The sequence below is a fragment of the Haliotis rufescens genome, unplaced genomic scaffold (assembly GCF_023055435.1).
Source record: "Haliotis rufescens isolate VD_foot unplaced genomic scaffold, xgHalRufe1.0.p SCAF_9, whole genome shotgun sequence".
Lineage (NCBI taxonomy): Eukaryota > Metazoa > Mollusca > Gastropoda > Lepetellida > Haliotidae > Haliotis > Haliotis rufescens.
In genome coordinates, this window is record NW_025964383.1 from 22411469 (window position 1) to 22437139 (window position 25671).

Consider the following 25671-nt stretch of genomic DNA (forward strand, 5'->3'; position numbering starts at 1 on the left):
AACTGAAGAGACTGCGGTGTATCTCCGACCTTAAAGCCTGCACGCATCGGGTTGTCATCGTTCTTTGGGAGGCCTAGAAGGGCTGTCGTCACAATCCATCGTCGACGTCGATTGTGGAGGCGTAGATGAAGGAGCTGCTGTACTAGTTGACGGGCCATGGACCCCTGACGTAGTCGTATCCTTCTTGGTCGACGCCGTCGAGGCGAGGACCGCCGCCGTGATCTGGGCTATCAAAGCCGGGTCGAAATGAAAGTGAGACGGGGTCGTCGTTCTCTCACTATTTTCACTACGACGCTGAACTCCCCGAAACTCCCTTCGAGAACGTCGCACGTCCCCGTGGGGACGAGGGCTATGATCTCTAACTGTAGAAGTTCTACGATCCCCATCGTAGTTATCGTCCGAATCGTACATCCGACGACCACGATGACGATGAACGCCCTCGTGTCGTGTACTGTCTCTCGACGAGGCACTCAACCTGTTGTCCCGACTTGAACGGGAATGACTTCTGTGTCCACTGTCGTCCCGCACGACGTCCCTATCGTCGTTGGTAGAACGAGATACGGACCGACCTGGGGACCGTAGTCCCCTCATGGTCCTCGTCACCACCCGGTCCCGTCGTAACGGGGGTGGCTGAGTGACGCTCTCGATCAACCGAATGACGAAGATCAGTCATGCGGGTAGTATCATCAGCAGGCGAATGGTCACGTGTCTTGTCGAAAACTGAAGTTGACTGAGGCGGGTCTTTATCAACTGATTTCTGAGGTGTGGTCGACTCGCCACCCCCAGGGGCTGATGTGGAGGGTGCAGAGTCCAAGGATCCAACCGATGACCTTCTCTGCTTGTAGCGCTGGTCAGCGGCCCGCTTCGCCAACGCACGAAGATACAAGTTAAAGTTTATTGAAGACAAGTTCTCACATTCTTTACAACGTTTATTCCAGGAACACGTTGAAAACCCGTCCTTAATGATGCAGGAAGGACAATACTTGTGAGGGTCTACTTTAGACAGTTTTCGTTGACACGAGGCACAAATGCCCGACATATTGCCACGTGTAGAATCACTGTCAAACAGCGAAACACGCGTTGAACACAAACAATGGATTACCAAGGATTACATTCCAGGAGTCTACAGGTAAGACATATTATTACTTTATTAGGACAACTGTAGATAAGCGATAAGTACTAGGCGCAGAGGCGCGCTGAGAGATTTGTGACATGTCATAGGGAGGTGCGTGCGCAACCGGACGGAAACAAGTTTAATGTTTACATTCCAGCTTCTGGCTTCCTCTTAAACGTGCGACTAGACGTGAGGTTATGAGAGATACCCATTTGTACGACTGAAAACAGACTAAAACATCATTTGATATATGTAAAGAATAACATGCTCATAATTAATAAACCTGTGACGCAACAACATGTATGCTGCAGGACACTACCTCTTGTAACATGCCAGAGCCTTTTCCTTTTCATTTGTCTTTAAGAAGATGTGCCCCATGAGCTTGTGTGCCTGGGGCACCGTCTCTCTCACACTCAGGAACGAGGTCAGGTACCTGGAGGGGAGCAACAGAACATACGAGTGAATGAGTGGGTTTGGTTTTACGCCGCTTTTAGCAATATTCCAGCAATATCATGGCGGGGGACACCACAAATGGGCTTCACACATTGTACCCATGTCGGGATTCGAACCCGGGTCTTCGGCGTGACGAGCGAACGCTTTAACCACTAGGCTACCCGACCGCCCACAGAACATATGAAGTCAACAACACTAAAGCACATGGATGGACTAGGGTTTCAAATCCACTCATTTTCTAACCCAATTCTTATCATCATCCAAAATGACAATCATACAATCTCCGAAGAATAGTTGGAAAAAAAACGATGAAGATATCACCATGCCATTTGTAGAACAATCACAAAAGTGACATTCTTACCCAAATTATGCTAAAAAAAATATTAATGACCTTGAATAAGCAACCTGATATGTGGGGTCTATTGTTTCCTGGAATCCCCATACAGGTATATATAATGATTCACCCGTGAAGATTCCGGGGTAGAATAGGTCTTCAGCAACCCACACTTGCCGTAAAAGGCGACTATGCTGTCGTAAAAGGTGATTTACGGGATCTGGTGGTCAGACTTGCTGACTTGGTTGATACATGTCATTGATCCCAATTGCGTGGATCGATGCTCATGATGTAATCACTGACTGGATTGTCTGGACCAGACTCGAATATTTTACAGGCCACCATCATTTAGCTGGAATACTGCTGAGTTCAGCGTTTAACAACAAACAAACAAATATATGATGATTACATGCAATCAACAAGGAATCAAGCCTGACCACACAATTCATCAAGTCACCTACTACAACAGACATATGGTGCTGGGGACTTATTCTAACCCTGAATTCCAACAGGACCAGACACTGCATTTACTCTTATGCAATATTGTCACTTATTATATCAAAATCATATTCATTAACAAATGATTATGGGCAGGGATAATTTGCTAATGCTATTATCCTTTCATTTCATATTACCTTTTAGCAACTTCATACTCGGACACGTCAAAATACAGCCTCGCTATCTGGTAGCCTCTGGAGTTTTTCTGTTAACAAACAACAGGAACATTGATCACACCATTATCAATCCACATCCTAGCACTGCTGATATAAATTTCAGCACAACGTGATAACTGCAGAAAAAGATAAAAGGTGTTAAATCGAACTGTTGGGTATTACCTAAATGGACAGAATTGAGAATGGTGGTGAGGTGAAATGGGGTTTAACGTCGCTTCCAAGATTATTGCACTTACATAGCGACGTGCATGCACGTGTGTATGTGTGGCTGCTTGTACTACTCCGGACTGATGCCGATTTATAGTGCTAGCACACTGAGATACCACGCAGCAGTTTAACATGAATACCCCACTCAGACACAGTATACTGACTCCGAGCCGACCAGTCCCTGTTTTAACCCCTTAATGCCGAGCACCAGACAGGGTAACAACAAGTACCATCTTTTAACGTCTTTTGATTTGACACGGCCGGGGATCGAACCCTGGACCTTCTGCTCTCCGGGCGGACGCTCTACCACAAGACCACGGAGGCGGTCCATTAATAACAGGAACTATGATGCCCCAAGTGCCAGGTTCCACACAAGCATCATGTGTTAGCCAGCTGACCTGATTTCACAAAAACTAATAACATATTGCTGAAAAACGTCAGAGGATTCTGTGAACACAACAGTGAGCATGGTGAGGGGCCCAAGGAACATGAAGTCCAAGGAATAGCAAACTACACATAATAATGGGAACAGATGTGTAGTAACGAAAAAGAATGTGTCAGCATTTCAAAGAAGATGTGAAAATAACTTAATAATATATGGCCTACCTCTAGCATGTTTAGAATACAGTACCACAAACTTTTCAAACATGTCACAATACCCTATGACATAATTTGTGAAACTGAGTTGCCAGATTCACCAGCGAAACAATGTCCTGTGACATCAGGGGTCATCTAGAGTGCATAAGCTCCTCTCAAGTATCTTTCATCTCTACTGGTCATGTCAATGAATAAGACCTGTGTCATTTAGAGTTGTTTTTTTATATATTTGTTTGCTAAATATAGATTCATTTTATAGCAGGCCCCAGTTTATGAAGGTATTTATATTTTCAATATATATTTCTTTTCGGTTTCAACTCTATCTCATGTGGATGAATGGATTGTAAATGGGAACTTATGTGCATATCTTAGTTTTTCACTTCATCATCTTTTATTATTTTCTTCTTTGAGAGGCATTTAGAAGTTGGAGTACTAAGCATTCTAAGTAAGGATAGATATATGGATGAACAACTTCTTTATTACAATTATGAGTGACGCTTCGGTGTAGGTTCTAACACTGTTATCAAGTAAGTGATGACAATTTCCTAAATATTTTTTTATTATTATCCACAGGAAAGCAGTTTATTAGGTATTTATTTATTGACATTGCACACATGTAAATTATGTTGGTCTTTTAGAAGTTGTCTTTTAGAAGTGAATGAGATTTGTTAAGAGTTGTTCCATCTATTAGAGAGAAAACTATGACTTTTCTTAAGCGTCCGAAAACCCATAAGGCGGGGATATATGGGTCCGGTGTTTCAAGGATGTTACTATCCTGCTTCGAGGACCTGTGCTACCAACCACCTCTAAAAGTTCTTACTGATTCCTGAACATGCTGAACTGCAGCATCTTCAATACAGACAAAACAAAATCTCTCGTCTTTCACCATCGGCAATTGAATTCGTCTTTAGAATTGTAATAATGTTGTTGATGATACACAACAGCATTACACATTCAAATAACGTATATCATAATCCAAATCTATTTTCGCTATATCGAAAGTAGGCCTACTGGAATCTAAGACTCGAGAGAGTGTGCTCTTGACGAGACAGACTTGATGACACAACTTTTTCTCTTTCTCACCTCTTTTTCATTCTTGAGTCTTCCCAGTACACTCGCAGCATGCCTATCGACGTCTTGTTTCGTTCGAAACATGGTCTCAAGCTTTTCACCTCCAACCTTTTTCTTCAGAACATGTGAGGATGCGGCGCATTTAATTTTCCGCCATTTTTCTTGATCACAAACGGTTTTCTACGAATGAGGCCCTTAACCAGCGTGTATGGCTTCACTGTGTTCTGAATAAGACGTCTGAAAGAGCAAAATCTTATTGATGATATTAAACACAAAACATATTCTCCTCGTGCGCGCTTAGACAAACATCCATTACAAGCGCTGTGAATATTGACATTCGTATCTTACTTGACTTTGAAAATGACGGCGTTCCGCTCGCACGTTGCGCACCGGTTTCTAACCTCGTACCGGATATGATTACGACAACTTATTTCGGGACACTATGTTATTTAACTTGCTCCTACCAATTTCCATCAAGAAACATTCATTTTAAAATAACAAACAGTTAAGATCTTCCCAAGAATGTGTTTTATGTCTAAACGGTTGGATGTTGTAAAGTGGACCGCGAATCACTTTACGGTAGTAGGTACTCGTGTAATCTCGGGTTTTTCCGGATGAGCACAAGGCACAGTTCAATGTCATGTGTTTTTAAGCCCTTCTTCACGAGAGAATGTATATTCCTTATTACACATCACAACTGAAGCATCCACAGAATCCTTATCAAGTGAACAATGAAGTTTTGCGTAAAGTAAATAATGAATACCAAATGTATCATTGTCAAACGAACCTGTTAATAGAAAAAGGGGGAAAAAAGCAAAGAAAAACATATTGAATTTGTAATTGAACGTATAAACTTTGATACGTTAATGTGACTCATTTTCTTAGTTCATACCGTACCGACAAATCAATCTGTGGTACTCACCAATCTGTGAGAATGGTTAATAGACTAAACTTACTTTTGCAGGTGTGAAGAATCAAGAACACATTAAATGACAGAAGTTTCTGATTTTTTTGTTTGTTTTGTTTTTTGTTTGTTTGTTGTTGTTGGTTTTTTTTGGGAGGGGGTCGTTTATATAGAAATAAATATAAACTGAAGATATATAGCCTTAAGTATGGATATAGTAGACTTGCTTGGGACAAATCGGATACTTTTTTTCAGGGTCTGTATGAGAGACAGTTTTATATTGCTCATTCACTTACTCACTCTTTTTTATATAGGCTCTATCAGAAACCCCTCATGAAACTTAGACAGATTTCTCTCCCGAACAACTACTTGTATCCATTTCCGGACATGCTCTGCAGCAGCATCCTGTAGGGGAACACACATGCACTGCATGGAGTACAGGGGGTATCGTCTGCAGCAGCATCCTGTAGGGGAACACACATGCACTGCATGGAGTACAGGGGACATGCTCTGCAGCGGTATACTGAAGCAGGACAAACATGCACTGCATGGAGTACAGGGGACATACTCTACAGCAGCATCCTGAAGGGGGACAAACATGCACTGCATGGAGTACAGGGGGCATACTCTGCAGCAGCATCCTGAAGGGGGACAAACATGCACCGCATGGAGTACAGGGGACATACTCTGCAGCAGCATCCTGAAGGGGGACAAACATGCACCGCATGGAGTACAGGGGACATACTCTGCAGCAGCATCCTGAAGGGGGACAAACATGCACCGCATAGAGTACATGGGACATACTCTGCAGCAGGGACCTGTAGGGGGACAAACATGCACTGCATGGAGTACAGGGGACATACTCTGCAGCAGCATCCTGAAGGGGGACAAACATGCACTGCATGGAGTACAGGTGACATACTCTGCAGCAGCATCCTGTAGGGGGGCAAACATGCACCGCATGGAGTACAGGGGACATACTCTGCAGCAGGAACCTGTAGGGGAACAAACATGCACTGCATGGAGTACATGGGACATACTCTACAGCAGCATCCTGAAGGGGGACAAACATGCACTGCATGGAGTACATGGGACATACTCTGCAGCAGCATACTGAAGCAGGACAAACATGCACCGCATGGAGTACAGGGGACATACTCTGCAGCAGCATCCTGAAGGGGGACAAACATGCACCGCATGGAGTACATGGGACATACTCTGCAGCAGCATCCTGAAGGGGGACAAACATGCACTGCATGGAGTACATGGGACATACTGTACAGCACCACCCTGAAGGGGGACTAACGGAATCACTGAACATTTATATTATTTATAAAAAAGATTTCAGTGATAATGACGCTATTGACGCATGGCTTCTGTGTGGCAACTTGACATGGTCATGCTATGATTTTCTAATGACAAAAAAGCAAAATATAGTTCAAGGCACATTTATTGGAATATAACGTTTTGAGCAAATCACACCTGAATGTTTCTCCTGTTACCACGGAAATATATGATATATGTTTCAGTCGATATTGTAAAAAACCTTCAATGAACACTTCTAATCTTTTCGCCCATTTTCTTTCCTTATACGTATCTATATCTATCTATCTATATACCGATCTCCTCCAGTAACTGGACATGCATGTCAGTGTTAATCAGACAGGACTCATCAGTACAAACATATTTACACACCATTTGTAATTATGATTATATATATATATAATGACATTTTCCATGCCAAATGATATCTACAATGCAACAAGCTTAACCCTGCCCTTATGGAATTTCTGTTTCTCTGTATCAGTTTTGTTGACAATGTGTGGCTGAGTGGGCTCAACTAGGAAAACACAGAGTTTGCGATCGTCACAGGGAAGTAATTATGGAATAGGAAGGCTTGGTTCATGTTGTACAGTGATAGAAACGGGTTTTTTTTAAGTGTGCCCAGGGCAATCATGAAGATGTTTAAGTGTGCTCCCTTTAATTAAAGTGTGCAAACTAGCAGAATAGTTTTTATCTCAGCGAAACTAAGTTTATAAGTTTTACCCAATCCCTTACATTAAGATTAACATTGCCCTTTATCATTTCCGAATACCCAAACAGTTGGTTGGTTTGTTGTTTAACGCCGCACTCAGCAATATTCCAGCTATATGACGGCGGTCTGTAAATAATCGAGTCTGGCCCAGACAATCCAGTGATTGATATCATGAGCATCAATCCACGCATTTGGGATCGATGACATGCATCAACCAAGTCAGCGAGCCTGACCACCCGATCCCGTTAGTCGCCTTTTACGACAAGCATTGTCGCCTTTGACGGCAGGCATGGGTTGCTGTAGACCTATTCTACCCCGGAATCTTCACGGGTCGAATACCCAAATATATGTAGTAGTTCTACCCAAATATATGTAGTGGTTCTTCTGTGCAGTTAGTGCATTCATACGTTCATCATGTCCCGCATGTTTGTCATGTTTCTCTTTGGATTCAAAGGACAAAAGAAGTCTCAAGGTATTGTAAAAAATAGGATTTCCAAGCGTGCACCGGGAACGTCATTTTAATAGTGCCACTGACACAAAATTACAAGGAATTACGAACCCTGTGTAGATGTTGAAAATAAATGTACAAATTGTGAAAAAAAAAATATTGCAGAAAGAGGAATTTTTTTATGGGGCCATAAAACATAAACAATCCAGTGATTCCACTGTTTGCTCCTCAGACTCTTGTTTGTTAAAATTTGTTTACCAAAGGAATTTCATTTCAGGACATTGTAACCTCATTGTGTGACATTAATTACGTCCAAAGTCATGTTTCTGCACGTTGGAAAGTGGGGGCTTATTTGTAAATATGCACATAGTATCCATTTGTTCAAAATACGCGCACTGAGTTTGAGAAAAGAACCTAAAGAAATAACTATGATTTCTGCTTAATCTACAAGACTTAATCCAAATGTTTAATACTAAGTCTTGTAAAGAAAATTTCCTATGTAAAAAACTTTGGTTCTGTTAGAAATAGAAATAAGATTTCAAAACAATATTTTTTAAAGTTGTAATAATGCCAAGACTAAGATTCCCGTGATAATGGCTTTTGTGTATCTCGATGGTGATTCTATGACGAAGACAAATCAGAATATTACAAGGGTAATTTTCAGAAAATGTCAAATTTGCAATTGACAAAAATGTCAAATAGTTTTATTTTCAAAGCACATTGATTGTGCATTAAATGTTCATTTGTGTGACGTGTTTGCCAAGTTTTAGTGTGCTTTCATACGACACAAATTGTCACAATGTTAAAATCCCACTTTATTAGCGTGTTCGCCTGTCAATTCAAACTTTCCGATTCAGATAAACGAGAAGACAATCGGGGAGCCACAAAGGACGCAAAAAACCCCATAATATTTGGACGTAAAGATAGTTTCAAACTGTAAAAATATTGTTTTTACAAATCTTCTTATTGGTATCAAAATACTCGATACAGAATGGACAGAAAAAAATAAAGGATATTACCCAAAGAAAAATTGAAATAAGGAATGAAAATTATTACACAGAGCTATTCAATAATACTAATTCTAGGAACAGGACATCTCTCACCCGGGCTGTCGCAGCACTGCTCTGTTCTGGCCTCAGTTTCACAAAGCGACCTAAGACGATCGTAACTCCCATACTTTAAGGTAGACTTACGACAGTCGTTAATCTGTAGCTTTTTCATACATGTTCAGTAAGGTCTTATTTTAAAGTTAATGTCATATTTGTATTCATTGGACACAATACGTATTGATTTACACATTCAATTAAAACATCATTGAAAGGAGAAAACTAACTAGTTGGCCCACGCATCTTTCAATAAGACAACTTAACTTACTAATGAATTTACTAATTGTGATTAGTAATTATATCAGCGCGCAAAAAACTTTGAAGCTGTGGCCTGACTAATCTGTAGATTATAGGAATTATATACACTACACTTGAAGATCCGGGATAGAATAGGTCTTCAGCAACCCAGGCTTGCCGTAAAAGGCGACTATGCTTGTCGTAAAGAGGCGACTAACGGGATCGAGTGGTCAGGCTCGCTGACTTGGTTGATGCTTGTCATCGTATCCCAAATGCGGATAGATCGATGCTCATGATGTCAATCCCATGACTGTCTGGTCAAGACTCGATTACTTACAGACCGCCGTCATGTAGCTGGAATATTGCTGAATGTGGCGTTAAATAAAAAACAACAAACAAAAAGTATATACCATTTAGGATATAGTGGCTTAAAATTAGTGTTTCGATATTATCTTCATAATGATGAGTCGATGCCGCAATTTGCCAAAATAATGCTTAAAGCGATGTAAGATATCTAGTCTCTAAAATGAACATATCATACAGAAATAACAAAATAACAGTTGTTAAATTAAAGTTAAATATATTAAAAAGGAGCCCAGATACTTTCTTCCTGATACTGCAGTAATCTAGACTTGCCAAACATTATAGACTTGGTAAGTCATGTGTCACTGTGTAGGGGTTGGGGGTGATTGAGGAGGAGGGGACGAGTGTCGAGGTAAGATGAATGCATATGCTTTTTACATACCTGTAAGAAAATTGATTGTAGTTTGGATATGGAACATGGCTATTTTGTACGTATTATTTTGTATATATACATCTTAAAACCTTTTTTATTTCGCTATATATTTTCATGAACATGAACAAGCTAGCCCAGTTACCCTTGTTCTTGGGTCATCGGTGCAGGATAGGTTTATATTCGCTGGAATATTGCTGAGTGCCGCGTTAAACAACGATCAATCAATCATTGGTCGGTCGTTATTATATGACCGAAACAATGTTACGTTAAATCTTCACTCACTGCCTCGTTATTGGGCTCTTGGGACCGGCGTTGAGTACAGACCTACGGGAAGGCCAACATGAAAAAAACTTTTGTTTTTTTGTGAACACGATTGTTATTCAACGCCACAGTCAGTAATACCACGGACTTGTTATATAGGTCCGTGGTAATATTGAGGATGTGTGAAATCGACATTTGAATGCGGCAATCAGGACAAGAAAATAGCATTGGCTGCTGTTATGAGCAAGGTGGCGCGCCATCGGGGTACCACGACCTTCGTTCTGTCGCCGACCCATTCGTCACAACTCGCCCCTTTCGCTATTCGGCTTGTCCCGGAATAACACGAGTTGGTCACGAATGTCGCCGACCCTGACCACCCGATATCGGTCAAGTTCAGTATCACTGCATGAGAGTCATTGACGTTTGAATACTGTAGTCACCGGATTTCCTGAATGTTCTCATTGAGTGAATGGATGGTGTCCCGGGAACATAACCATATATTACTAAAGCTGCATAAAGCTGCCGTCATATAGCTGAACTATTGATATAAAATAAAAGCAAACGCTGAAATGCTTCTTTTGTCTCGTATTATTTTCTCGTTTGAACAGAAACAATGTTTATTTTATCAAGTTACTTCACTCAACAATAAGAGCTCAGCAATGGACTTAAATAGAAGCTACAGTTAAAAATATCTTTCGGATTTTAGTGGTATGCATTGTCAGCGGTCATTTGATTATCGCCCTTTGAAACTATTCGTGATTTTCCGGTACCATTCGGCAATATCCGTACGAACGCTAGACAAAATGGCGAACAAATTACCATGGGGCCTGAAAGGGAGCCGTTTAGCCCCTGGTTCTGCAAAGGTATGAGTAATTACACAATTTCACATTGTTTTCAAGGAAGATGATAGCTTGTTCCTTCAATGTGATGATGGTTGAACTGCAATTATACCGCAGTTTCACGTGTCAAGAGATAACATGATATGGCCTACACTGGGTCACGTTGTTTACTGACACTCATATCGTGGTGACCCAGTATTTTCTCTAGGTAGTGTTTAATCGAACATAGGTAAAGCTCATTATATTCACATTTCTAAAACAATAAGATAATAGATAATATGTTATTACAGTCAACATTTTGAGATATCTTATATTCCCAGAAGGACTTCAGTATACCTAAAAGTAAAACTTGCAATAAAATCCAGTTAGCATGTGCTATTTACAAACGAAATTTAGGTGAGTAGGCTAGGTGTGTTAGAACTCTATGGTAGCTTAATGATATACCAAGTGCATTTTATAAGACTGTAACTATATCAGCAAAATCAGTAAGCGTGTTACAGGATTCTGTAGGTCTTGATTTGCTGGGAAATGGGGAGCACCTTTGGAATACAGTATCACAACTTCTCGTGAGGACGATCTCTGCCGTAGGTCACATGTCTCAAAGACAAGCAATCAGTTTTTGTGAGAATCCGTCGGACGCGCACTCGCGACCTTTGGATTGTTAGCCCGACAGCTAACCGACTGAACAACGTCCACACTGTGGAACAAAGTGCAAATTTACCTTGTCATGCCTACGACGTTACGAAACTGAACGAAAAGGGTAGAATAGGTGACAGACACTTACGAAGATTACGGGTAGCCATGGTGTCTCTTGACTTAAGTCTACGGACACTTAAGAATGATCCCGATGCCATTTGGCACACTCGTCCCATTCCGTAATTTACAAGATACCGAGTGGTGAGGAATGAGCGAAAGGCGCGACCTGAATACGGCTCCAGGCGTCAGACGTCGAACTCGCGGAGACGCATGGTATTTAATAATTCGACAGCTGGATTTTGTGGCAGAAAAGTCTGGTAGGGAACACTGTAAGGATGATGTTGATATTAGTAAGGAATGAGGGAGGCATGGGCATGGCTTGTGACGACACAACTGTGAGTTCACTTTTGAATCAGTACTGAAAAAATGTAGCCAGTTAAAGTGGCTTGTGTGAATGGTCCAGGACAGTTTCCAGTAGCTAAATTATTTGACACAAAACCATTTCATCCTTTTTACTCAACGTTTTTGTGTGAAGAATATTAGGAGCCGCTAATGATCGCAAGGGGATGATTGATCGTAAAGGGGATCCAAGGGCTAAGGATAGAGTTAGGGGTAATTTAATAGCCACTAAACCGGTACCTAACCCTAATGATCGTAAAAGGGTGATTGATTGTTATGGGATCCAAGGGCTAAGGATAGAGTTCGGAATACCTATCCCAACACTGGCAACATTTGGATGTGTTCAGCGCCAATATTTTAACATGGTCTTTCTATGTAAACTGAAAATGCATTCTTGTGCATGATAATGAAAATTAATGAACCGAAAAAATAATATATGTATATAAGTTCCCATTTGTGACAATTTTAGCAACTTGAATTATGAGAAAAACGGAAAAAAAATATATAAAAAATAAACATGATAAAAGTGCTTTCGTACACTAGCGCTTGCTATAAAATGTGCAGCCGCAGTCTATATTTGGTAAACAAATATTCAAAACTCTCAACACCGCTGGGCGTATTCAATGACTTGATGATAGATCACTGGGAGGAGCTTATGCACACTCGATGACCCCTGACGTCACAGGGCATTGTTTTGCCGGTGTGACTTGCAACAAAATACTACAAATTACGTCATAGGGTATTGTCACATATTGAAAAGTTTGTGGTACTGTATGCTAAAGGTGGGCCAGGGTTTAAAGCAGAGCGGTCAGGTAGCCTAGAGGTTAAAGCATTCGCTCGAAGACCTTGGTTCAATTCCCGACATGGGTACAATGTGTGAAGCCCATTTTGGGTGACCCCAGCCGTGATATTGCTGGAATATTGCTAAAAGCAGCGTAAAACCGTACACACTCACTCCAACATGAAGCTGACATGCTCACTCACGTCAATATTTGATCTTTGTTGTTGTAATGCTGTTCTAATTTTCAGACCATCTCCGAGAGCAAGTTGAAAGCTTTCGAGGTGGGGACTATGAACCTTGGAAAACAATCCCTGTCAAAAAAGGAAATAGATGAAATGAGGAAAAAGGTAATGACAATATTAAAATTTTCGTAGAATGGTGTTTTCTTTGTACGTTGTTTTCTATTTTATAGTTTCAGATTATGAAAATGCTACTTTGTTGGGTCTGAGTGAGAAAGTTATTGTAATGTTATTTGGTATGTCTTGATCATGATCATATAGACATGGTAGAGACAGCACCTTGTACCCTTTATTCAAGGGCAGAATATGAGTTACACATGTCACAAGCATGAACAGCGAAGTATTTGGGATTTTGCAAGCCGAATGGCCATGTTTATCACACAAGATTAAAGGTCAAGGCATGTACACCAACGTTCATTTCGTGAAAAGACAGTACACCCTGCTATTGACAGTGACTAGCCAATCAGAGAGCTAGATTCTTTAGTAAGTTCTACACAAGGTGATATTAGTGTTTTCTAGTACACTATACCAGGTACTTATGGAAAGTGTAAGATGAAGAAAACTGCAGAAACAACTGATGTTTACTAGGGCTGTTATGCGGCACTCGTGTATTTGGTGAATCGAACCGTATCCTTTCAAGTAGTGAATTTGTTATTCGTGGCCACTAAAATCGAATATTTATGAATATGCAATCATGTGCATTTACATACCCTGTACCTAAAAATATCCATAACAACATATTATATGCATAGATTTCTTCAAAGACAACACTCTTATATATCATGATATATAGTATAGTAATATTTAGTATTGTGGTCACCGGTCAATGTCGCATTTGAGCAGATACTAGTACCTGGATAAGTGATGTATATAAATGTTAAATACTTTGATGATTAACAAACAATGTCAAATTATATATGCTGTTATTTTTTCACAGAATATAACAAATAATACATCAACTGCTGACTTGTTATTGTATTCGTGAATTAATCTTCGTATTCGTTACCCTATATTCATGATACAAATCGTATTTGCCTCATAGTGTATTCATTGCAGCCCTAATGTTTACATACTAAATCTAACTGCTTGCAGCAAGATGCAGAAGCCACAGCACAGGTATATGAGGAGTTTGTTGCTTCCTTTGATGAAGCACATAAACATGCAGGCACGAAGATGTGGGTCAAGGGAGAAACTGTCAATGCTGACAGACCTTTTAGTGGCAACCCAAGAACTCAAAGAAACAACTCGGGTAAATATATTCTCCAGTCATTTAGGCTAATTACATGTCATTCTGTGTTTTGAGAAATCATCAACACTTTTCGTAAAAAAGCACGGAAGCCCTAGGGTACTTGTTATAGCCCTAATGTCAAAAGGTCAAGATTCAAGGAGCCCTGTAACGATTCACTGATTCCTATGCTATCATCGATACTTGGGAACACACCGTTGGTTAGATCGCGATACGCTGTGAATAGAACATCAATTGATGGAGTATCACGGAAGTAGCATAGCGCCACCTGTAAGCATGATGGAACACAAGGACATGATGGTAATAGTGAATGCACCTGCTGTATTTAGGTCTTCAGTTCGAGCCAAATTTGGGTTTGAAAAGTCCTCAAAACAGAAAAAAAGGTTGTATGCAGATTGTTGTTATCAGTAATTATATTTTTTTTACAATAATAAATATATGTCTCAAGCAAAATGTTTTATAGTTGTATTTCTGTCATTTTATTATCTCTTACTATTTGTTGTGGTGTTTCATGATACCAGTGGTATCATTTATCCATACCATGATACGTATCATATCACAAGATCTCGGGCGATAGTCAGCTTTATTATTTGCTAAATCCAGGCTTGATCATTAACCAATGTTTAAAGGCATCCATTATCATGATTATGTTGCTTGAATATATTTGCTGACTGCGGCATACCTTCATTTGCATTCATGCTGATGTCTTTCACCCCTGTATTCAGAGTACATTGAAGAATAACATAAACTGGTTGGCATTGTGAGTGTTTCTTGAACTTTGGTTATATTGTGTATTTCCAGGAGACTCCAGACCTGACAAAAACCGTCTGTATAAGCCCACATCCAAGCTAGCCGAGCTAGCTGCAACATTCCAGTCTGTGAAGTTGACAAGGAAAGAAGATGATAAACCGGTAATTTGTAGTCTGTTAGCTGAATCTGTGCATGCTTAAGCACCAAAATGCTTAAAACTCACTCTTAACTCACACTGCATGTCTTCCTATAAGGAATAATGTATATAACAAACTGATTTCTCCGGTCACTTGAAGTTCGTTATATCCATGTTCTACTGTAGTTCTATTTATGACACTAGACAGTGTTATAGATTATTTCATTTGCACCAGCCTCCTTGTGTACATCTCACTGTCTCTACAGGCTGGTGTATCTGCATCCCACTGTCCAACCGTGGGATAAATGCAGAGTGTGAGATAGGATAAGTTTAAAATTTATAAATGTCACATTAAATTGTATATTTATAGACTCACATACTATATGCCCTACCGACCATCCCTGCATAACAGCTCCTCTAGCCTGTCAGATCAAAGAAAGCGAATGATGTGGAATGGGTAGTCATGTGATCATGTCGTGTAGGTTACTATGCACGGGGTAGTGATCACAATACAGTGTATATACAAGATATAAAGTACACTGGATGATCAAGGACTCTGGTGGCGGTACATTAGCACTCCCTGTAACATGTCCCTACATTCAAGTCAACTGAGGGGGCACCGGTAGCCCAGTCGACTAAGGCGCCGCGATTCGCTCTGCAGAGTTGCGTCCCTTGGGCACGCCAGAAACCTATGATTGTGGGTTCGAATCCCGGTTCGCCCCGATTATGTTTCTAGGTAAACGTCTGAGACCTGCATCACTTCGGGCTTTCCTCCCACATTAAGCTGACACGCCGCAATATAACTGGAATACTGTTAAAAGCGGCGTTAAACCCGACTCACTCACTCACTCAAGTCAACTGAGGCCTGGCCAGGGTGTGCCAGGTATTGTACTACCATACTTGAACAGAAGCATGTTACGTCCTTGATAAAAAATTTCGTTCCGCACATTGGTCCAATTTGCAAAGCCCATTTGAAGTCGGACAATAAATATAGCTGGCGTTTGGTCACTCATGTTTTCTGTATAGTTTCATCTTCTGATCTTTGCGTTTGTTTCAGAGAATTCTAACAAAAAGAAAAGAGGAGATGAGAAGAAGAAAAGCAATCTGGAACTCTTCAAGGAGGAATTGAAACAGTGAGTTGTAGGAAGGACGTTGCATTGATCATCATCAGATTCTAAATGGCTGTTTATTAAACATGTTAAATCCATGCTGTTGTCTTATCTACTTGACCACATTTGTGACCACCTTAGTGCAAGAATCTTGGACGCGACGTTAAACCCTATTTACCTCACCTTGGCTCACCCCAACTCTTGTCTACTCCAGAAGATTGTTTTGAGGTTTTTTTTACTTAAAGAACAATTACACTTGAAAGTTGATAATGGTTTCTAAAACTGACGGTCTGCAATAAAGATTTTTCTTGTCTACAGTTCACAATGAATCCCCAACATAAAACAATAAGATCGTAACCACAAAAATAAGAAACGTCATTATAAATCTTAGAGCATGCTGCCGAAAACATGGAAACAGCCTCGATAAAAAACACATGTTTTAGGCTGATGAAAATGTCAACTTGTGCAAATATGTTAAGTTGTTTGATGTTTGAAGCCAGGTCTCACTACCTCACAGCCAGCCTCGTGCTGCCAGCAATCAATGGTAAACTGTGGGAGTTACAATAGCTAAAGAGAAATTGACGCTGTGTTGAACAGGGACCACTATTGTTTAACTGGTTGAAACTACTGAATATAAAAATTCACCTTGACTTCACAACTTGCAGGATTCAAGAAGAAAGACAAGAGCGACACAAACTAAAGAAAGTGTTGAGAGATTCAGGTGTTGATCTGCCAGAAATCGACACCAAACTTTACCCCTTTCTTGATCCCATGGACATAGGACCTGCTTCACTACGTGGGCCAGGTAGGTAGACTTCATCTCGCTGTGTAGAACTTGGCCTTAAATCCATTCATCAAAACCCCTCTGGGGATTTTGGGTTAGAATAGGTCTCTAACCAATGCTGGTCGTAAGAGGCAACCAAATGAATTGGGTGGTCAGACTCGGTAACTAGGCGTGTCCTCCAATCTCGTTAAAATCATATCTTAGTTCTTGCTACCACTAATCAAAGATCTGAAGACATCCCATTATGGGTCACATCAGAACGACCTTTTATTTGACCAACCAGAGCATCACTTACTGGATCGGGAAGCTGACAGTTGGAATGTGTTTTCTAATCATGCTAACTTCTAAAAGGTTAAAAATTAAGGTATTACAAACAAAAGATACAAGCTGTACATCTATCTCTTGCTTCAATGGGATAACCATTTGAAATAGAAGAGACTTGCCATAGCCCATGGAATGTACTGCTATACAATATTGGCAGACTAGTAGACATTCCAGGATTTTCTTTTGTCAAGTTTTCAAAGTTTAAATCAATATTTTCCTAAAGCCTAGCCTGGAATGGAAGCCACCAGTTTGAAACAAGCGCCATAAAGCTAGTTAGTCATTTCATTTGTCTAACAAAGTTCACAAAAGGTTGTTCTGACGTGACCCGTAATGGTATGTCCTCAGATTTTTGTTTAGTGTCATCGAGAACAAAGCTCTGTTTTAATAAGAATAGCATGTCCTTTACCGACATCATGGATCATTGGGCTTGTGGTAAATTACTGCAATGAACGATGTCACTGATTTTGCATTGTTGTCTACAGCTATTTGTGTTAATGATTTTAATAAGCAGTCTGTGAAGTTATTATTGTTGACATACTTATTTATGAGAATTGACTTCAAAATGTGTTTGCATTTATGGGGTTATAAACGTAAAAAACGATGTATGAACTTTGTATAAATCTGCTACACATATTTACACAGTGTGCTTGCGCCTTTTTATGTCAATACCATCATAAAAGCAGAAATTATTGAAGTCTATTCTTAAATATCAACCTTGATTCAAGCTTTCGACCAGTAGTTGAGACAAAACGTTTGGTCATATATTTCGAGTATTTCTTGTTGGTATATATATAAAGGTACGCTACTGTGATTGTTGATTCAGGAGACCGAGCAGGGGGAATTGGATCATTTGACCCGGGAGATGAGAACACAACCAACATCTATGTGGGCAACATATGTCCAAAGGTAAGATAACATGGATGCATGTTCAAAATGAGTTTTATTATCAGAATCGATGATCATGTAAAATTTTTGTTATTGAAAGATACATACTAGGTATAGATACTACATTCAGTTTCTTCAGTCAAACATTTGTTGAGCACCTCCCTTGGGTGTGCCAGAAACCAAGGTTTGTCGGCCACATACCCTCAGTGCTTTCCCACAATGGTAAACAGATGCATCACTTCAGCTTTACTACTATAGTCTGGAAGGTAATTTAAGGTACCGACGTTCGTCCTGTTCGTCATGGGTGGAACGAGCATTCATTGGAACAGCCATCTGCATAATGCTACCCCTGCGTCACAGGGCCATATGACACAGTTGAACAAATCAACTCAACTCAAAAGGGTGCATTGAAATCACGCACGTTGAGACGCCCAACACTAACACCGTATTCGTTCGTGCGTGATTCCCGTGCACCCTTTCGAGTTGAGTTGATTGGTTCATGATCGGGTTCACCCGAACTCAGTCACTACCATAGCTTCATTTCGAATCTGATTCAAATAACAGTATCCTTTAATTAATCAATTTCTGTGCTAAATTAGGAGTGATAGAGGTATTGAAGTCACTCCCGAAATTTGACGATGATTGCGAATGGGTCCAGGGTATTTATGAAATTGAAAAGGAGATACCATACAGTGGATAATCTAGAATACTGGATTGATTACCGTGTCAATTTTCTGTTGTTGTGCCCCCATTCCGAGTTAGAAGATGTCCCCAGCAACCTTTGTTAGCCATAACAGGTGACCAATTGATTGGGTGGTCAGGCCATGACTTGGTTGATAGCATGTCCACGTACCCCGATGGTGTGGATCGTTGCGTACAATATCGATCACTGGATTATTTAGTCCAGGCTTGACTATTTACAGCTGTCATGCAGCCGGAATATTGCTGAATGTGGTGTTACACAACAAACAAAATCTGCCTTCAGTTACAAAAGATTATTCCAGATGAAAACTTTCTTTGTTTATCAGTTGTGATTAACAGTTCAGTTTTGAGAATATTTTTATAGCATTTCAGCATGCTTATTTCAGTATGATCAATTTGATACCGTTGATAAACTGAATTTGATCATTCTGATATGAACACAACCCGAATATTTCAAATAGGACCAACTGGCCATCATTGTTGCTGAAGTTGATAAATTTCATGTTTATGTGGGTTGAAAAATATGTGTGATAACTGTTTACATCGTATACATTCTACTTTACAGATGTAACCATTACCCTAACTTATTTTTAATTCTTGTTGTCAATGCGATTTCTTCACTCTTTGCCTTTGGAATATTTAAACACAGGAAGAGAAGTGATGGGCTTCGAAATGAAGCTAGGGTGGGGTAAGGCGGTGCCCATTCCGCCCCACCCCATTTATATCCCCCCAGCTCTGGTTGAGATGACCCAGCCACCCCCACCCTCAGGACTTCCCTTTAACGCACAACCACTGAAGAAGGCAAGACTTGAGAAGTTGTATGGAAATATTCCTCCACCAAAAGATGGCGAAGATGAACAGTCTAAGGAGGAGAAAGAAAAGGTAATGACATTTGTCAGTGATGTTTATGTAGATTTCTTGAAATTGATTAACATGATCAAGTGGTCATTCTAGTCGCAGACGTTACTTGCTTTGCGAACATCTGGTGTCATCACTGATTTTCAGTAATCCATTCACATAATTTCCACCGCTACCTCCCTTACACTGTGTGGGACAACTGAACTCACCATTACTGAATTCTCGCTTTTCCGCTGGTCCAATTAAATCGTTTCGACAGATACTCGAGGATGGTTATTTTTTGGCGTTGACGTTACAGTTCATACAGGATACAGAAGATGTAAAATACATAAACAATGTATGAAAACGTATTTAATATAATATAAAATGTGTTTTCACCTAAGTTAAATCTACAACCTAATTTGGGTTTGTTTACAATTGTCCGCAGGTTCTAAATAGAAAACTCAAAAAGATTAATTTTAAAGATATGTACCTCACTGACTAATCGTTGTATACCTAAGTATTATTGTTCCTGACCAAGTTAGAATGTAAGAGAAAGAACAATGCCTAACCGACATATATGAAGATGTTATATCTCACACTATAATCAGATATAGGATTTATATATCCCCACCGAAGCAAACCCTCCCCTGGAATGAAATTATAATTTAAACAAAATTTCTCAAGCTATCCCTGTTGATACCTTGGAACACATTTTTATAAAATATATGAAACAAACGGGGTCTTGTTTGATGCTTGTTTACATTCCGTAAACGGCTCAGTTGACAACAACATGTCTACCATTTAGTGTTATGTCTAACCATTTAAAAAGCCATTCAGTTTAATATTCATTTTGCTATATACTATCAGGTGATAATTTTTTTTCAGTAACTGAAAGATCCATCGATTTCAAAACTGTTTTTATTCATATGTAACTATAACTAATTTACATATAATAGTCTTAGTTATTGTGCTTACATTTCACTCATCTTGTCATGTTATAAATAATTGTTAAGATAATAATACAAGCTAATTTAAGGACAACGAAGAACCGTGGCCTGGTATTTCTTATGTCATTCATATTTTATTTACTATATTCATGTTAAATTTTCACAATTGGTATGTCAACTAGATTAAGTTTAGACAACTAGACCAATATCTGATACACTACATGCTTTTGATGACTCGCCATGAACTCTCAGTTTAAGATCGTTTTAAAAGTCAGTCAATGAAAACATTATCCCTAATGTTGAATACAGCCTATCGAGAATAGCCTATTTTAAACATCTACAGTTTTAAGACAACAGGGATAAATAAACTCAAATGTTCCAAAGTCACCGCTGAAGGTGAGTTAGTCAGTGAGTGAGTGAGTTTGGCTTAACGCTGCTTTTAGCAATATTCCAGCAATATCACGGCGGGGCACACCGGAAATGGGCTTCCCACATTCTAAAGATATCGGGAATCGAACCCGGGTTTTCGGCGTGACGAGCGAACGCTTTAACCACTAAGCTACCCGACCGCCCCCACTGCTAAGGGATAACATGTACACATAGCTACTTGCAGAGTACATTTCAATTTTGACGTTTCAGTGACAAATATGATGTCCGATGCAATTCCATATTTTGACGTACCATATGAGAACAACTGACTTGCCTTTACATGTGTTTGTGACAGGTGGGACAGTAAACGCTCACCTTTTCACGAACACCTAGAAACGTCACTAGTCAATAGTGATTCATAAACACATTCGCATGATACAGTCGAAATGTACAATGGGCTCTGTTTTTTAGCAGAGATTTTTTAATGATTATGAAAATGTTTTTTGTCGCTTTTATTTCTCATCAAAACATGTGAACATATATAAAATCGTTAGATATTAACTCCTGAGTTCAATCTATTTTAATAATTTTAGAAATTGAAGCTACATTTAAAGATATATCAAATTATGACCAACAGTTTTTATTACAATATTTTTTATCTTGAGACAGTTCAAGAATTTTAGTCTTTCACAAGCCATGCTGTAAAATGCATGCTTAAAGGGAAAGTGTACACGCAAAAATCACTTTCTTTCTTTTTCTAAACAAAACGCAAATATAGAATTAGTTAGTATCTGTGTTTGAAAATATACACTCATTTTTTTCACAGTGAAAGTAGGAAGCTCACAATAGTGTGAAAATGATATGCCGTTATGAGGCCTTCGTTTTTCGACCTAAACAGGCCTGAGTTACCCCCCTTAGATTATGACGTAATTGGTGCCAATTCAACTGGGTCCCTGTCTATTCTGAACGCAAAAGATATCAAGTACAAGTTTTCGGTAAAACAACATGGCCTACGACACACTCCGGCGCAGTGGTGACTCAGCATAACACTATGCTGGCTGGCATCTGAGACGCTAGAATCACACACCTGTACCTACACCACGTGAAGCGGCTCTAACAAAGCATGATGACGTCATAATGTTTATCAATTGGCACCAATGACGTCATATTGTAAGGGGCATAAGCCATGGTGTTTTTGTTATCGAAATAGAACACTTGGTAAATGTGAAAAATATTAATCGTTTTAATGCGAAACATATGTTTATTAATTGTGATATTTTTATATTTTTGTCTATTACACTTCTAGGTTAATACTTTTATTGTGGAAAAAGTATAAGAAAATTAGGTTCATTTCCGTGTGAACTTGCCCTTTAAGTAAAACTTTATGAACACTTTATGAAGACAAATTTCAATATTCCCTAAGAGAAACATACGTTTTTTTAAGTTCCGCTGCATATATTCCCACGAATGAACTCAACTTGAATGTCGTATTCAGTAAATATAAAACGACAACGCCAGAGGTTAAACAGACCCGATTATGCAATGAAGCAGATACCATTGGGTGTTAACGGAAAAGTCAGTCTTCAGTAACGACAGGCGAGTTCAGTTGTCTGAGACGGTGTAAGGGAGGTAACTCAAGCATACTGATTATACTATGAATACATTGTTTACTGCACATATATAGAAATAATTATGTCAAAACAAAAATAGCAAGATTCGTGTCTATAGAATGAAAGAATGCGGAAGTTTAGAGGGATATTAATCAGGCGTAATATGACAACAGAATGTATCATTGTTAAGCTTGTTGCATGTCATACCAACTGAGTACTGGTATGTTGTGCCTTGAAATAAATAAACAGTAACGCCAACTGAAGCCCAGTACTATGAGACACACACCGACATAGTTTCTATCTACAGGTTTGCGTACTTACCAATATTCAGCAAACAACGAACACAGACCTTGAAGCTGTTGATCACAACCAACAATGTCGACATCCGTGTTGGGGTCACGTGGTCTACTTTCGTTTCAGATGAAACGTGTATGGTGTATTTCTCAGAATTTCAACATATCGCTGCAATGTGAATTTCGACTTTGACTAACAAAAAGATGGTTATGTTTACTTACTGCAGTAACCCAATCGTCCCCTTTTCGATATTTAAGGGATTGCCTAAAAGTCGGGCCAAGAAAAGTCGGGCCGGGCCGGGCCAGCGGGTAATACTAAATATGGATTGCAGAATAATAAAACGAAACGCGCATATCTAGGCAGATCTCAAATGTCCACAAACGTATAGTTTTGCTCATTTGATTGAGTTTGAATAAAAATGCACCTTCAACAATGTAATTAACTGATGATTATGACTACATACCGTGAATCTCATAGAAAAGTCAGTGTCTTGACTGTGTGTATTCTTTGATTGGAATGCTTCTCACCGACCTTAGCGTGTAGGGGTGTGATGTCCTGGGTAGGAAACGACAGTGTTTTGACTACTCTTCTTTCATTAATTAACGTGTTAAGGTAATTTACCTTTTCTAATTCGTGTTAAACCAACACAGGATGTTTTCTGGAAGTGGATATTCGCGAATGTCAAAAGACTGACGCGACACGTGTTAATAACTGTCCAAGCACTTCTAAAGTTCCTAACATTATTTATATCTAAAGACTAGTATTATATCTAATTATTTACCACTTTATTGTCTCATATTTCAGTAGTTAAAGAAAACACAGAGCTCAAAATGAAGCCTTTTTCACTCTAGATTCTCAACATAGTCTTCATCAGAAGTGTTTCGCTTGTGTTGGGTCCGACTTGGCCCGGGCGGTCAAAATCCATTTTAAACACGCAAATGTATCATCAAATGTGTTTACATCTATAGATTACTATTAAATCTACCCATATACCACTTTATAATGTCACAGTATATCGCATTCAAAGAAAACTGGGCCGTTAAAGTCAAGCCCTTTTACTGTATTTCCTTAAGAAAATCCCTGTTAGAAGTGTTCGGTCCGACTTGGCCCGGGCGGTCAAAATCAACTTTAAACACACAGATGTATCTTCAAATGTGTTTACATCTATAGATTACTATTAAATCTACCTATATACTACTTTATAATGTCCCAGATCGCAGTATTTATAGAAAACAAGGGGCTCAAATTGAAGCCCTTTTCCCTCTACATTCTCAACATAGTCTCTATAAAAAGTGTTTGGCTTGTGTTGGGTTCGACTTGGCCCGGACGGTCAAAATCTACTTTAAACGCACAGATGTATCTTCAAATGTGATTACATCTATAGACTAGTGTTATATCTAACTATATACCACTTTATAATGTCACAGTATATCGCATTCAAAGAAAACTGGGCCGTTAAAGTCAAGCTCTTTTACTGTATTTCCTTAAGAAAATCCCTGTTAGAAGTGTTCGGGCCGACTTGGCCCGGGCTGTTTAAATCAACTTAATCACACAGATGTATCTTCAAATGTGATTAAATCTAAAGATTAGTGTTATATCTACTTATAGACCAATTTATAATGTCCCAGATCGCAGTATTTATAGAAAACAAGGGGCTCAAAGTGAAGCCCTTTTCCCTCTACATTCTCAACATAGTCTCTATCAGAAGTGTTTGGCTTGTGTTGGGTTCGACTTGGCCCGGGCGGTCAAAATCTACTTTAAACGCACAGATGTATCTTCAAATGTGTTTACATCTATAGACTAGTGTTATATCTAACTATATACCACTTTATAATGTCACAGTATATCGCATTCAAAGAAAACTGGGCCGTTAAAGTCAAGCTCTTTTACTGTATTTCCTTAAGAAAATCCCTGTTAGAAGTGTTCGGACCGACTTGGCCCGGGCGGTCAAAATCAACATTAAACACACAGATGTATCTTCAAATGTGTTTAAATCTATAGATTACTATTAAATCTACCTATATACCACTTTATAATGTCCCAGATCGCAGTATTTATAGAAAACAAGGGGCTCAAAGTGAAGCCCTTTTCCCACTACATTCTCAACATAGTCTCTATCAGAAGTGTTTGGCTTGTGTTGGGTCCGACTTGGCCCGGGCGGTCAAAATCTACTTTAAACTCACAGATGTATCTTCAAATGTGTTTACAGCTATAGATTAGTATTATATCTACCTATACACCACTTTATAATGTCCAGGTGTATCGCATTTACAGAAATCTGCGCCGTTAAAGTGAAGCATTTTTACTGTATTTTCTTAAAAAAATCCAAGTCAGAAATGTTCGGTCCGACTTGGCCCGGGCTGTTAAAATCTATTTAAACCTCACAGATGTATCTTCAAATGGATTCACATCTATAGACTAGTGTTATATCTACCTATACACCAATTTATAATGTCACAGATCGCAGTATTTATAGAAAACAAGGGGCTCAAAGTGAAGCCCTTTTCCCTCTACATTCTCAACATAGTCTCTATCAGAAGTGTT

General features: G+C 39.4%; 3 protein-coding genes across 11 annotated transcripts in view; 2 read left to right on the plus strand and 1 right to left on the minus strand.

Moving 5' to 3' along the window:
• LOC124120606 (RANBP2-like and GRIP domain-containing protein 8) overlaps positions 1 to 23288 on the minus strand; it is a 229127-nt gene extending 205839 nt beyond the window's left edge. For 5 of the 6 annotated variants that reach the window (XM_048391250.1, XM_048391248.1, XM_048391255.1 and 2 more), the window contains exons 1-4: positions 13096 to 13203; positions 4463 to 4687; positions 2537 to 2604; positions 1434 to 1547 (exon numbers count right to left, since the gene is read on the minus strand). In XM_048391250.1, the coding sequence (XP_048247207.1) occupies positions 1434 to 1547; positions 2537 to 2604; positions 4463 to 4534 (254 nt within the window). In that variant the 5' untranslated portion in view covers positions 4535 to 4687; positions 13096 to 13203. Of the gene's footprint in view, positions 1 to 1433; positions 1548 to 2536; positions 2605 to 4462; positions 4688 to 13095; positions 13204 to 23154 lie in introns of those variants that run through there. The other variant, XM_048391249.1, reaches the window with a different exon arrangement.
• The window catches only part of LOC124120610 (E3 SUMO-protein ligase RanBP2-like), a 160204-nt gene that overhangs the window by 39489 nt on the left and 95044 nt on the right, over positions 1 to 25671 (plus strand). The window lies entirely within an intron of this gene.
• On the plus strand, positions 10957 to 18663 carry LOC125377532 (U2 snRNP-associated SURP motif-containing protein-like). Its single transcript, XM_048391262.1, has 7 exons — positions 10957 to 11040; positions 13141 to 13239; positions 14224 to 14380; positions 15179 to 15288; positions 16323 to 16396; positions 17038 to 17177; positions 18304 to 18663. Exons 1-7 carry the CDS (start codon positions 10981 to 10983, stop codon positions 18393 to 18395), a joined length of 732 nt encoding a protein of 243 aa, XP_048247219.1. The 5' UTR covers positions 10957 to 10980; the 3' UTR covers positions 18396 to 18663.

Bases quoted from the DNA above. Each gene is read 5' to 3' on its own strand.
- LOC125377532 (XM_048391262.1), top strand. From the start codon at position 10,981: ATGGCGAACAAATTACCATGGGGCCTGAAAGGGAGCCGTTTAGCCCCT. The intron at 11,041-13,140 runs GTATGAGTAATT...TCTAATTTTCAG, and splicing joins TAGCCCCTGGTTCTGCAAAG to ACCATCTCCGAGAGCAAGTT. The intron at 16,397-17,037 runs GTGAGTTGTAGG...CACAACTTGCAG, and splicing joins TTCAAGGAGGAATTGAAACA to GATTCAAGAAGAAAGACAAG.